The sequence below is a fragment of the Aulonocara stuartgranti genome, assembly GCF_965226115.1.
Source record: "Aulonocara stuartgranti genome assembly, chromosome: 13".
NCBI lineage: Eukaryota > Metazoa > Chordata > Actinopteri > Cichliformes > Cichlidae > Aulonocara > Aulonocara stuartgranti.
This window is the reverse complement of record NC_138949.1, coordinates 23,289,418-23,303,370: the sequence shown is the minus strand read 5'-3', so window position 1 is coordinate 23,303,370 and position 13,953 is coordinate 23,289,418. Positions and strand designations below refer to the sequence as shown.

At 41.1% G+C, this 13,953-nt stretch overlaps 1 protein-coding gene across 4 annotated transcripts in view; it reads right to left on the bottom strand.

Annotated features, from left to right (window-relative positions):
• ccser2a (coiled-coil serine-rich protein 2a) overlaps positions 1 to 13,953 on the bottom strand; it is a 55,658-nt gene that overhangs the window by 27,852 nt on the left and 13,853 nt on the right. For all 4 annotated transcript variants that reach the window (XM_082556915.1, XM_082556916.1, XM_082556918.1 and 1 more), the window contains one exon: positions 13,742 to 13,953. In XM_082556915.1, the coding sequence (XP_082413041.1) occupies positions 13,742 to 13,953 (212 nt within the window). The remainder of the gene's footprint in view (positions 1 to 13,741) is intronic.

The following is a 13,953-nucleotide window of genomic DNA, read 5'->3' as shown; positions in this document are numbered from 1 at the left end:
TCAGCAACATATTATGGATTGGTGTTTTCTAAAAGGATACTTTGTCACGTCAAGACGAGGAGCAAGGGACTGAACCTCCAAACTGCTTCAGCACCTGAATACAGAACCTCCCTTTTATTGACTGTCCTCAAATTACAGTTTGCACTTCCAGGGGAAATTTCAAGTCACACTGGCAGGACCCAACAGCTTAGAGCAGTGAAAAATTCAGGATAATCTCCCAGGAGGCAGGTGGGTGTGCACCCATGTCAGCAGTAGATTGGATTAAGTTATATGTACACTAAAGTCCTCAACTCCACTAAAGTAGTCATTTATGATGGCAATCCATCTCTGGCACAGATCTGGCCCCAGGTTAATTACCTAAAACACAGACAAAAAGAAGGAGCTTTCACTGTTTTCTGTGTATTAAGGATATCTTGTTGAATGCAATAACCCCCGTGCTCTAGCCAACTACTGTATCATCTTGTTAGGTTAGGCTGAGTATGAGTTTTTAAAACTAATTTGATCATGATGACTCTTAAAAACTGTTTTCTTTAATAATCAATATGAAAGTCGCATGATTTGGGAACCTGCAGATTAAACTGGAAAATCAATCCCTGCTTACATATAGAACGTAGCTTTGAACCTAATGTAGTATTGTTCACAAAAGGGAAAACTATTTGGCTTGTAGCACATGAATTTGACAATTTGATGCGCACATTTTAAACACCAAGTGTTTTTGTCTCCTGCAATACAAACTCTGTAGGATGAGCAGATTTCGGAACAATAAAAAGCCTCGAGTAGTTCTGCCAACTTAATCTGCTTCACAGTGCTCTGCTTACACAATGACATCAGCTGGATCTTCGAATACACTTCCCCGGATCAAACACTAATTAAAACCGTCAGAGTCACTGAAAAAGGTCAAATGCTAAACTTCTTTCTCTCAGTTTTAGTTATCCCTAACAAAAAAAAATCCAAGACTGCCAGCATGAAGAGTTGGGAAAAAAAGTTCATGGTAGAAAACTTCATTGTAACCATTGTAACCATAGCTTTTCATGGTCTGCATGTAAATTAGCCTCATGGCACACAGTGAGTTAAAACCACAAACTACAGATCTGGACAAAGTTCATCTTTGTTTTAACATTTTAAAAAGACTTTTGGACACTCACAAATACCTTTTCTGAATAGAACCACCGCAGGATGACTGAAATGGGGGATAATCCCGTTTGTACTCCAAGTCTTCTTGGCTTTAACAGGAATGGTTAGGCATATGCTTTGAGTGGTTAATATTCAATATATTCAGGAGTAAAATTCAAAGAACAACAACAAATCCTGGGTTCAGAGAGAAAAATGTCATCATCGAATCTAAGTTAAAATGAAAAGAAATATTATTTTTAAATTACTGGTCAAGCTTTCATTCAAACCAACATCCTGTCTAATAACGGAATTCCAATATACAGCAAAGAAGGTATGCGACTTGTTTAATTACAACTAAAGCATTAACACCTAAACTCCTAAATAAAAGCTGGTATTAAAAGCTCATACTTGTAAAAAGACGACTCTGAGCAGACACAAAACTTGTACCTTCTAGCAACTAGAAATGTCATATTAAGAGCTTCTTTGGCACAACCTTGATATAAATTACTCTGTTGCTGTCGATGTGCCTTTATAGCATAAAAATAATTTAATGAATCACTTTTTATACTCTACTTTTTTTCCCTTAATGTTCCAGAAATTTACAGATAATAACACTGATCATTTGAAGATGTCTTCCATTCATTATGACCCCTAAAATACTGTCAAGTTTTTTACTATTAGATATAATAATGAGCTTCTTATCTTCCTACATAAAATCTTATTAAGTAAAATACTGTTTTTACATATATAGATCATTTGCATTCATCAAAGATACAATGACATAGCTAAAAGTGGCAATATTCTTCATGTAATAATTTTTCTCTTCAATGATACTATGCACTGGAAAGCAGAAACAGAGGCATTGTGGTGGGAATATACTGACTGCCATTGTTTAATGAGTGATAGCAGCTGCAAAACAGAGTAAAACAGACCTGGAGAAAACTTGAATCAGCAGTATGTCTTTCCAAGATTTATCTTTCCTCCTCCATTTCATTTGGTGCACAGTGTTGACAAAATAACAGTGCTGTGCATAGTCTAGAAACTGTAGTCACAAACACTCGTATAAAAACGATCTTGGTTACAAATAAACAGTATGATAAACAAAAACAGGCTGCATTAATGCAGCAGTTCTTTAATACTTGTGAAAGTAAGACTAGACTCTATTTGATTCTCATGTTACGTGCCATTTCATACCTTTTAAATAATTGTCACAGTTTTACATGTACTTTAAACAGGTATTTTACTTTAAAAACATATGCAATCAAAAACATTCAGTGAATCACATATCCTTTCGTTTGGACTATGAGAATACTTACTAAAAGCCTCACCCTCCTCAAACTAAAACATCTTCCTCCCTCCTTACAGTGCAGCTATAAGGATCTAGACCCCAGCAGCTACACTGTAAGGCAATCCACTTAGGGAAATGCACACATCACAGTGAAAGCAATCTAATATTGGGATTGCTTAATGATATTAAGCAGGGAATTATTTAAAATCGACTCACCTTTTATACTCACTTATTAGTTTGTTGTTAGAACTAAAACAAAGTATGTGCCCAAGTGAGGAAAATTTACCTGACATAGTTTTTCCATACCTTCGTTTGCTCATTTCCTAAAAATGACTGGAATTTATTTATCTGCAATCCCAATAAGCTAGATCAATAATATTGGTAAAATCTTCACAGATGCACTCCTTGGACAGCAAGCAATAAAGCCTGCTAGCTAAATTTAAAGTCCATAAATTGATCACACTTAATCAACCCAATTTTGTCACTATAATTGATTTTGCAATTATCTTGGCAATCTGCTATGTTATTGGCTTTGTTCTTCCAAACAGGGCCCTAATAAGCAGCAGCTTAATTCTTTCAACAGGTGGGGGTATAGCTGGGAATCCAAAGTGTTTATAAAAACATTGTGGTAATGATCACGACTGTGGGTATGAAGCGTGATCATGATTGATAATTATAGATCACATGATATCATTTGACTACCATCTTCACAAGGTAGAAGTGTGTGTGTGTGTGTGTGTGTGTGTGTGTGTGTGTGTGTGTGTGTGTGTGTCTGTGCGACGATACCTAAACAAAGGACTGAATGCACCAAAAGAGATGTACACAAAAACCACTATTTACCTCAAAGCGCTGCAGCTGTCGGTCTAAAAATCAAGACAAACAAAAGCAAGTGAGCTATAAGCCTCATTAAAACAACAGCATAGCTGGGGCACTGGCACCATGTTCCATAAATGGCTGAGCAGTCTGCAGACAAAAGGCTTAAGCACCTCACTCATTTAAACACTAATGAATTGACCTGTCTCAACCTGGCTCCATAAAAGCCTAAAATTAGAGGCAAAATAAATAAATCAGGGATAAGAGGCGACGGTAATTCTGCAGCTTTGAGGAAGCCGAGGGAAAAACCAAAGGATTACTAAACAACCATGAGTTTGGTAAGGAAATACACACAAAAAAAGGGAGGGAATGAAGGAATAAGGTAGAAAAAAAAGAACAGCTACCCAGGAGAAAAACAGATTAAAACATGCAGAATTATAAGCAAAAAAAAGATAACACTGAAGCATATTTCATTCAAGGTTTCATACTGTGAAGGGAGATGCTGAGCTGTAATTCCAAGGAAGGGAAATATTTTCTTTTAAACGAGAGAAAGTTCAATGCTTATGGCTCAGGAAATCAACAGAACTAATTTAACTTCTCCATTTAAATGTGACCACAAAGTTCAGGTAAATAGGAATCAAAACAAAGCTCAAAAAAGCTCTGATGATAATGTCAAAGAACACAATCTAATAATCCTGCATTGCATGATGAAAAGGTTAATGTGGACTGATTCGACTCTACAGTAATTTGCGAGGCCAAACAGCACAACAAAACCCAATGCCAAATGAAGAATTACACATGACTGTCAAAACATATTATAATACAAATGCGCTTTACAGAAGTAAAATGTTTTTAGAGCCGTTACAATGCATATGGGTTGCTATTATTGTCCACAATGATATAAATAGTAGAACGCATCAATCAGCATGTGAATTTCCTACTGTGTCAGCTTCAGCTTCGTCTTCACCCACTGCGTTTATGATCGGCTGTGAGCTGCTTTAAATCAAAAACAAAAAAAACAACCTTCAAATATTCAAGCAGTTTAAATATAAAATGTTCCCAGGTCTACTGGTGCTGTTGCATTCTATGAAACATTGAGCTGAGGGCTGGAATACATCGGCAGTAACTGTGAAAAGTGGCCCTCCATTTCACAATGCCAATTTTGTAAAGCTGGTACAGTACAGAGCTGCATGGTGCATCATGGGAATGTTATTATGAGCTCAGGTAGCCCACTCCTTGATTTTGCACAGAGGCATATGAATGCAGATAGGGCCACATATAGCCAGAAAAATACTGGCACACACAAACCAGTAGCACTTACAAGCGCACCCACATCGTGTTGTCTAAAGGATGCACAGCGCCTCCAAGTGGACTGAGCATGGCACTGCAGTGCAGTGCAGCGCAGCAATACCGGCAAGAAAGCAAACATTACATTCCAGATGCATAAATGCTATTGTGTAAGCATCAGCTGGACACTAGTGTTTACCTTTTGTTCTTAACTATGAGAGAATGTTTTTTAAATACACCACATAAATTGGGCACAAGTAACCCACCTTTCTTTATTTTTTCAACATTGAATTCAAGAAGAGTTTGTTGAGAAGCTGTGAAGTCAAACTCCCGCAGCATTTAACTCAATTACCCCTTAAATAAACACAGGGTCTCAAAAGGTATTACACAACACATTGATTAAGCAGGACACCAATCTACTAATCCATTTGGAGACATCCGCTGTTTTGTGACAGGATTATTTCTGCTGCCTTTCCTCTACTTATTACAAATAAATATTTACCCAGTGAACAAGGGGAGAATGATTAATGACAGACAAACAGATGGAAAGGAAACGGTAGAAAAAAGGAGTGGGTTAGAGAAAGCTAACTGCATCCAATTACAGTAAATGGGCTCATTTCCTCTAATCAAATAGCTCAGTTAAATATCTCAAAGGCAGATTCCCCATAGAGTTAATTTTCACACACCAGCAGTCACCCACTAAGTTTCCCTCTCTCTCTTTCTTTTTGGTCCTACTTATTACCTTTTTTTCTTTTTTTAACTGCATTTCTCTCATCTAGCTTCTGCTCTCTCATTCAAATCATACAACACGCAATATCACCACTGCCCTCTTCACTGACCACACTAGTTCTTCAAAAGAAATGGATACTGCATGAAGGAATTCCTCTACAAACGTCTGGGTTGTTGAGCTTTATTAAATACTCAGTGAAAGTCAATGCATCAGCATCGTAACATCTATCCAGTGTCCAGTCACATCCAGAGATGCATCATCTAGCAGTTCAATGACAGAATGGAATCAAAGTGGATTTTTATTTTACTCTATTAGTGTAAGATCTGATGACTTCTTGGCATGAACTCACTGTCATGTCCAAGAAACAAGTTTAAGATTATCTGAATATAAAAAGTGTTTCTCCCCATGTCTACATGCCTAAATGTTATTGCCACGTGACCCTTTATATCAGGGGTGTCGAACTCCAGGCCTCGAGGGCCGGTGTCCCGCAGGTTTTAGATATCACCCTGGGTCAACACACTTGAATCAAGTGATCAGTTCATTACCAGGCCTCTGGAGAACTTCAAGACATGTTGAGGAGGTAATTTAGCCATTTAAATCAGCTGTGTTGGTTCAAGGACACATCTAAAACCTGCAGGACACCGGCCCTCGAGGCCTGGAGTTCGACACCTGTGCTTTATATGACTCAAGATTAAACAAAAACAACTTATCAAATACTGAAACTTAAAATATGACTGCTTGAATAAAATGCTCCCTGCTTGTTTGAATATCATGCTAGGAACACATTTTTAAAAAGGTGTGAAGGAAAATCTTTGTCATTTTACAGTGCTTTGCATGTGTCTTTAAAGTTTATTTTTTTGGGGGAAAAGGGCATTCATTTAAAAAGAAACAACAAAAAATAATCTTCTTAGTTTTAATATTTGTTGTCTATTTTTATTATTTTCAATTAAATATAAGACTTCAAAATTGTTGAAATTGAAATTGTGAAAAACAACACATTTTGTTTTTATTTATATTTCAGAGAATCATTTGTTGTACTTGTGATATTTCTGAGTACTAATGAACATATATGTTTTAAATAAACAGGCCAATAAACAGGTTGACGTGGACCACAAGATGACCAAATGCACATGTCATGCTCCGATATGCTGTTCATATTATAGATGGACTTTTATCAAGCCTTTGCTTTTTCAAGAAGTCTCCATCATGATAACAGTTGAACTAATCTATTAGAGAAATGCACTCAAACACACTCATCTGCATACACAGATATACTGACTGACTCCTGATCACATACACATGTCTAATGCACATGTGCTTGTAATGATCACAGCACTGAACAAATACAGGTACATCCTATACATACACAAAACCAGTAGTGCTTTTTTGCTTTTGTATTCACTCCTAATCCATTACTGTGAGATAAACATGTGGCACTTTCAGTGCCTTGAAGGTTGTGTCACATAATGAAAGTAGTAAACACACAAAGCGTATTATAAAATTTCTAATCCAGCTCATTTTAAGCTCTTTATGCATTCCTGAGATCAGGTGCTTGGGTACCAAAATATAGAGAATCAAAGCAAGGCCAGAAAATTCTAATACTACACGGCTGGTGAGCAGGTTAGTTTTCCTTTGAGACAGAACGAAGCCTTGGCATGAGACGGGCAGAGAGAGCTGACTGAAAACTAGAAAATTTTGATTTTTTTTTTTTGTTCTGGCCATTAATGTATAAATATAAAAAGAAGAACTATTTAAAAGTGAAACTGACTACTGAACTTTGGCACCATGAAGGCAGCATAATCTACAAGTAGGGCATAAAGTATATACACCGTATTTAGACAGAACTAAACGTAAACTTGGCTCTTGAAATTAACACTGCATACATTACATTGGGTATATTTTAGTCTTCCATTTCTTGGTAGAAAAAATCAAAAGCCCTTTGAGGTCTGCAAGATGCTTGAATTCAAATTCAAATTCAAATTCAAATTTTATTTGTCACGTACACAGTCATACACAGTACGATATGTAGTGAAATGCTTGGACAACTGCTCGTGACCTAAAGAAAACAAAAAAGGAAAGGCTATGAATAAGATAGGAAATAAATATGAAAAATTAAAAAGGGTAAATTTAACTAGGAAGGAATAAAATATAAATTAAGGTTAAAAATGAAATAACTGTACAACACAAATTAGAATGAAGGGTAAATTTAACTGGGAAGAATAAGATAAAATATATAAATTAAAGTTGAAAATAAAATAACTGTACAACAAAATACACAATATAGAACTATATAAGAATGTATGAAGAAATCTAAATATAAATAAATATATACACAATAACAGCAGCTGTACAAGTATTAACTGGAAATGAAGAATATAGTGACCAGTGTTGTGCAAAAACAAAGTCCAGAAAGTCCAGTGTGTGTGTAAGAACCATATGTGTGGGTCAGTACTGTGTGGTGGTGTGATTGAGAGACCGTATCGCCTGCGGGAAGAAGCTCCTCCTCAGTCTCTCTGTGTTGGTCTTCAGGGAGCGGAATCGCTTTCCTGACCTCAACAGAGAGAACAGTCTGTTATTGGGATGGCTGAGGTCCTTCACGATCTTCCTGGCCTTGGTCCAGCACCGCCTGCTGTAGATTGAGTGCAGGTCAGGGAGCTCGGAGCGGATGGTGCGCTCAGCTGACCGCACAACCCTCTGTAGAGCTCGTCTGTCCTGCATGGTGCTGTTCCCGAACCAGGTTAAGATGTTTCCCGCCAGGATGCTCTCTATGGTGCACGAGTAAAAGTTCCTGAGCACCTTGGAGGGCAGTTGGAAGTCTCTCAAGCGTCTGAGGTGGTAGAGACGCTGTCGGGCCTTTTTCACCACGGTGTTGATGTGACAGGACCATGACAGGTCCTGCGTGATGTGAACTCCGAGGTATTTGAAGCTGTCCACTCTCTCCACTGGGCACTCGTTGATGACGGGGGTCTGGTAGTTCCTCTCCTGCTTAGTGCTGAAGTCCACTATCAGCTCCTTTGTCTTACTGACGTTTAGAAGGAGGTTGTTCCTCTGGCACCAGTTCTCCAGATTCCTAATCTCCTTCAGGTAGGCCGTCTCGTTGTTATCAGAGATCAGGCCCACCACGATGGTGTCGTCAGCAAACTTGATGATGGTGGTGGAGCTGGTAGTGGCCACACAGTCATATGTGTACAAAGAGTACAGCAGGGGGCTCAGAACACACCCCTGGGGGGCTCCAGTGCTGAGAGTGGTGGAGGCTGAGACATGTCCGCCCATCCTTACTGCCTGTGGTCTGCCAGTTAGGAAGTTGGAGATCCACTGACACATAAATGAGCTGAGTCCCAGATGCTCCAGCTTGGTGGTGAGTGTGGAGGGAATTATGGTATTAAATGCAGAGCTGTAGTCTATGAAGAGCATTTTAACATAATTACCCCTTCTAGTGTCCAAGTGAGTGAGTGATGTGTGGAGGAGATGAGAGATGGCATCGTCTGTGGAACGATTTGGACGGTAAGCGAACTGTAGTGGGTCCAGTGTGTCTGGTAGTGAAGAAATGATGAAGTCTCTGACCAGGCGTTCAAAGCACTTCATCACTACTGAGGTGAGGGCTACAGGGCGATAGTCATTGAGAGAAGCAGGGTGGGGTTTCTTCGGGACAGGAACAATGATGGACTCTTTGAAGCATGTGGGGATCACCGACTGAGATAAAGAGATGTTGAATATCTCAGTGAACACAGGAGCTAGCTGGTATGCGCAGTCTCTTAGGATACGACCTGGGGTGCCGTCTGGTCCTGCTGCTTTCCTGGTGTTCACTCTCTTGAAGGCTCTCCTTACTTCATGCTCGGAGATGACGAGCACGTTTCCGGTGCTGGCAGTATCTTCCTGTCTGCAGCCGTTAGCGCCGCTAACACTAGCATTGTTGGAGACCTTAGCTGCAGCCTCGAAGCGAGCATAGAAAGTGTTCAGCTCGTCTGCCAAAGTCACGGCCGCGTTCGTCATACCGGTTGTTGGTGCTTTATAGTCCGTTATTGTCCTTAGTCCCCGCCACAGGCTCCTAGAGTCACTCTGTTGGAGTTGTGACTCTAGTTTCCTCCCGTAGCGCTGCTTCGCCTCTTTCACCGCCCTCCGCACGTTATATGACGCGGCTTTGTACGGGTCCATGTCCCCCGTCATGAGTCCCGTGTTGTAGGCAGCGGTGCGGGATCTCAGAGCGTCGCGGATGGTTTTATCCACCCACGGCTTCTGGTTGGGAAACGTTGTGATAGTCTTTGTCTCCACTGTATCATCCGCTAGTTTCCCGATGAATCCCACAACCGCTTCCGTAAACACGTTGACGTCATCGTCGGAGCTGTTTCTGAACATGCCCCAGTCTGCGTCATCGAGTGCGTCCTGTAACGCGGCCACCGATTGATCCGTCCAGCGCGCGACCTTCCTCTGAACCGGAACTTCCTGTTTCAGCCTTTGTTTGTATTTTGGCATGAGGAAGATGGCGGCGTGATCAGATTTGCCAAACGGGGGGCGGGATTGTGCCTTGTAGCCGTCCTCGACCGTAGTGTAGCAGTGGTCCAGTGTCCTTTCACCCCTGGTGGGGCAGGTGATGTGTTGATAAAAGTTCGGCGCTGCGCGTTTGAGGTTGGCGCTATTAAAGTCCCCCGTCACAATAAGCGCAGCGTCCCGGTGTTGTGTCTGGTGCTGTGTGAGTGCCTCATGCAGCTCGCATAAGGCGGTGACCGTGTCCGCTTGTGGTGGAATATAAACGGCGCTTACAATGACCGATGTAAATTCCCGAGGTAGATAAAAAGGACGACACATGATGGACAGTAGTTCCAGATTTGGTGTGCAGGAGCGTGTGAGAGGAACAACGTTCGCACTGTTGCACCAGTTGTTGTTCACCATTAAACACACGCCGCCTCCCCTTGACTTCCCCGAGTCCCGTGTCCTGTCCATGCGGTGAACCGAGAAGAACTCGGCCGGCTGGATGGCGTGGTCCGGCACCGCTGGGTTCAGCCATGTCTCGGTGAAGCAGAGGAGATTGCAGTCCCGAATGTCTCTCTGGAACTTTATCCTGGCCCTGAGGTCGTCAAGCTTGTTCTCCAGTGACTGGACGTTGGCGAGCAGGATGCTAGGCAGAGGTGTGCGGTGTGCACGAGCTCTCAGCCTGTTCCTGACGCCGGTGTTCCAGATCAACTGGCGTTTAGATCAACTGGCGTTGGTCGAACAGATGTGTGGCAGTCTTGCGTTTCAGGAGCTGCTACCGACAAACCAGCAAAAAAAAAAAAAACGCCAAATGTGTCACCTGTGACACTTGTGAGGTTATCTCAAACACACTCCGTCAGTCGTGATGCTGTTGAACAACAAAATGTTTAAAATGTGGCGAGTTTACCTGGTGATATCCTCATTCGCGACGCGATCGCGAAAACAGCAAACAAGTAACACCACGCCGATGTTGTTCACAGGACAGCAAGAGTAAACGATCGGGAGACTCTTGTCGTCGTTATCGTTCCCCTCGCACGGTTTATTTCTCCGGTTTCAGCGTTTTTGCTTCACAACTAAAGCGAGCAGTTTACCTTGTGCACTAACATGGAGTCGAGTCAACCAGCGCCACCTCTGGCCAAGTGCCACAGCCTACAGCCAGATCAACCTGTGACACACATCTGCACCACGTTTGATTTCGTTTCTTGCACAACACATTTGTACCTTTCAGTTGTGTCTGTTTGTGCGTCATGCAAATAAACCTTTGAAAAGAATGGAATGACACTGATATTTCACCAGTGTTGTAACATCACATGTCGTTAGCGTAGTCTGTCTGTGTCTTTTCTCTGAGAAAAAACATTTTAGAGTTGGTTGTGATATACAGTCTGTATAAGTGTGGTTAATCTAATAAACATTTGTAAGGAGATGGCAGTTACTGTGAATGTACAGCAGGTGATCAGTAATAAACAGTCAGATAATGACTCTGACAATCTCATTCAATCTTGCAGACTGAATGCACCTTCTGTGGAAAGTGGTACCACACAGTGTGTGTGGACTTTCCCTGTGCAGAAGGCGACTACAAATGTTGTGGGTGCTAAATAAACAGTAAAAAGTGATCCCTGTTGTCTTTGCTTACTGATTGTTTTTAGTGTTGACAATCCACATTGCTGCCATTGCATCTTTCAACATGTTTGTGGGTAGATTTGGATGTACCAGGGGTAAGTGCAGCCACTCAGCCTCTACTCAATGTCATCATAGCAGCAGGTGAAGATGTGTCACAAGTTAATCTAGTAGTGGGCTATGGTATTTGGCCACAGATGGCAGCAGTGGACTGACCTCCATTTGAAACTGCTCTAGCTGCTGTGTGATAGTGGATCTGCTACAAATTGAAGATCATAAGCAAGTTTTGGAAATGAACCCTTGTATTATGTTGAAGAACAAAAAAATGACATTGATTTTGTTGCGGGTCATTTAGATCCGTACTGTGTAAATCCACTCAGGATTGTTCAAAAACTGCAATGAAACAATAGCAACTTCATTTCCCATCAGATAAACATGTAGAACACAGACATACAACAGTTAGACTTTCCATAACTATTTTAGGAACAATTTGGTTTTTCGTTCTTACAAACACATTTCCTTTGAACTTGCCCAACGTTCTCAGTTTTTCATTGCTCAACATTTTCAATTTTGTCCACATGATGGACAGAATGTAACTGTGTGCTTTCTGCAGATGTACTTCTTGCATTTCTCACAAAAAGTGCTTGTTTTCAAACAGGAATCTTCCTAACTAAGATTTAAAACAAAAGATTGCGTCTCCTCCAGTCTCACAAACAGATGACAAACCAAGCGTCACACCTGAGTCACTGACTTTATATATAACTACCAACTCTCCAGCCATGTTGATGAATTGCCTATATTGGCTGGAAATATTAATTTCCAGGGAAGGGACACAGGCAGATGATGCTTACAGGATGTGATGTGACGACACTAATGAAATATCGATGTGTCATATTTCTCCAAGGTGTATTTCATTGTTATGGGAAAAGAGAATATTAAAATCATGATGACCAATTGGAGTGGTGATTTCTATGACTTTGTGTATATAATTTGGAATTTTGTACAAATGTAGGCCAATAAGGAATATATGATATCATTTCATTCATTTCAAAGGTTTATTTGCATGATTCACAGACAGACACAATTGAAAGGTACAAATGTGTTGTGCAAGAAACGAATTCAAACGTGGTGCAGATGTGTGTCACAGGCTGATCTGGCTGTAGGCTGTGGCACTTGGCCAGAGGTGGCGCTGGTTGACTCGACTCCATGTTAGTGCACAAAGTAAACTGCTCGCTTTAGTTGTGAAGCAAAAACGCTGAAACCGGAGAAATAAACCGTGCGAGGGGAACGATAACGACGACAAGAGTCTCCCGATCGTTTACTCTTGCTGTCCTGTGAACAACATCGGCGTGGTGTTACTTGTTTGCTGTTTTCGCGATCGCGTCGCGCATGAGGATATCACCAGGTAAACTCGCCACATTTTTAAACATTTTGTTGTTCAACAGCATCACGACTGACTGAGTGTGTTTGAGATAACCTCACAAGTGTCACAGGTGACACATTTGGCGTTTTTTTGCTGGTTTGTCGGTAGCAGCTCCTGAAACGCAAGACTGCCACACATCTGTTCGACCAACGCCAGTTGATCTAAACGCCAGTTGATCTGGAACACCGGCTCGCTTCCCTCTAGGCCGCCGCCGCTTCCCTTTGTTCTCCCTCGAGATCTCACTCGGCCAGCTCGGATCCGGAGTTAAAAACTTCGAATTGTGAGTACATTGTATACCAATAGAAACAAGAGTGTCACTGTCATACCTAATGTACCCAATGGTGATGATTTTGCCGATTTAGAAACGCTGAAAACTAACTTAAAAAACAAAGACAAAGAAAAAGTGGTCGGAGCAGTCGTGACGGCAGCCGACCTCACCGGCGCCATCTTAACTTAATTCTTGTCTGCAGAAGCCACAGAAATGTTAACAGACCATTTCTTTAATGTGTAGCAGGTCATGCTTAAAGGCTCAAAACCTTTACATTTCCTTCAACTCTCTCCTTCTTACTTGGAAAAAATCCAGTTCTCAGTCACACAAGCCTATTCTTTGCCAACTTTCAATCAGCTAAAGCAGAAGCTCTAAGTGTTCTCCGAGGTTTTTAGCCCGAGTAACCACATAATCGCTAAAGGGTTTTGGCTGCTCTCCACCTCTTTCATTTTCTAAAAAATGCTACTGAGCTATCTGCCAGTTGACTTAAAGGCAAGGAGGGGAAGATTGGCAGAAGAAGAACGCTTACTTTTAACACACATAATTGATTAATTATTCTTCAGAAATATGGATATCAAACTATTCCTTAATTTACTGTTAATTAGTTGCTTAAAATAATTTAAATTTCATATTTTTTTAAATCACAATCAGAGTAGAGTCAACTGAAAAAACGAATTGTGGGGTTTTTACATTTTTATGTAAAAACTAGTTAAAGGTGAAATGAGGACTTACTATGCTGTTCAGCTCTGAGTCATCATAGCTGTCTAACCGATGAGCCACAGGCCCCCCAAGGGGCTCAAGCCCCTCTTCATCCCACATGTAGGTTCCACCAGAGCTGTTGGAGGGTGACAGCTCCACAGATGAAATCTGGGGGGCATCAGTCTGCTCTGGAGATAGCATCAGTGATCCTTGGGACTCTTGCATAGGACTTTCTTCCTTATGAC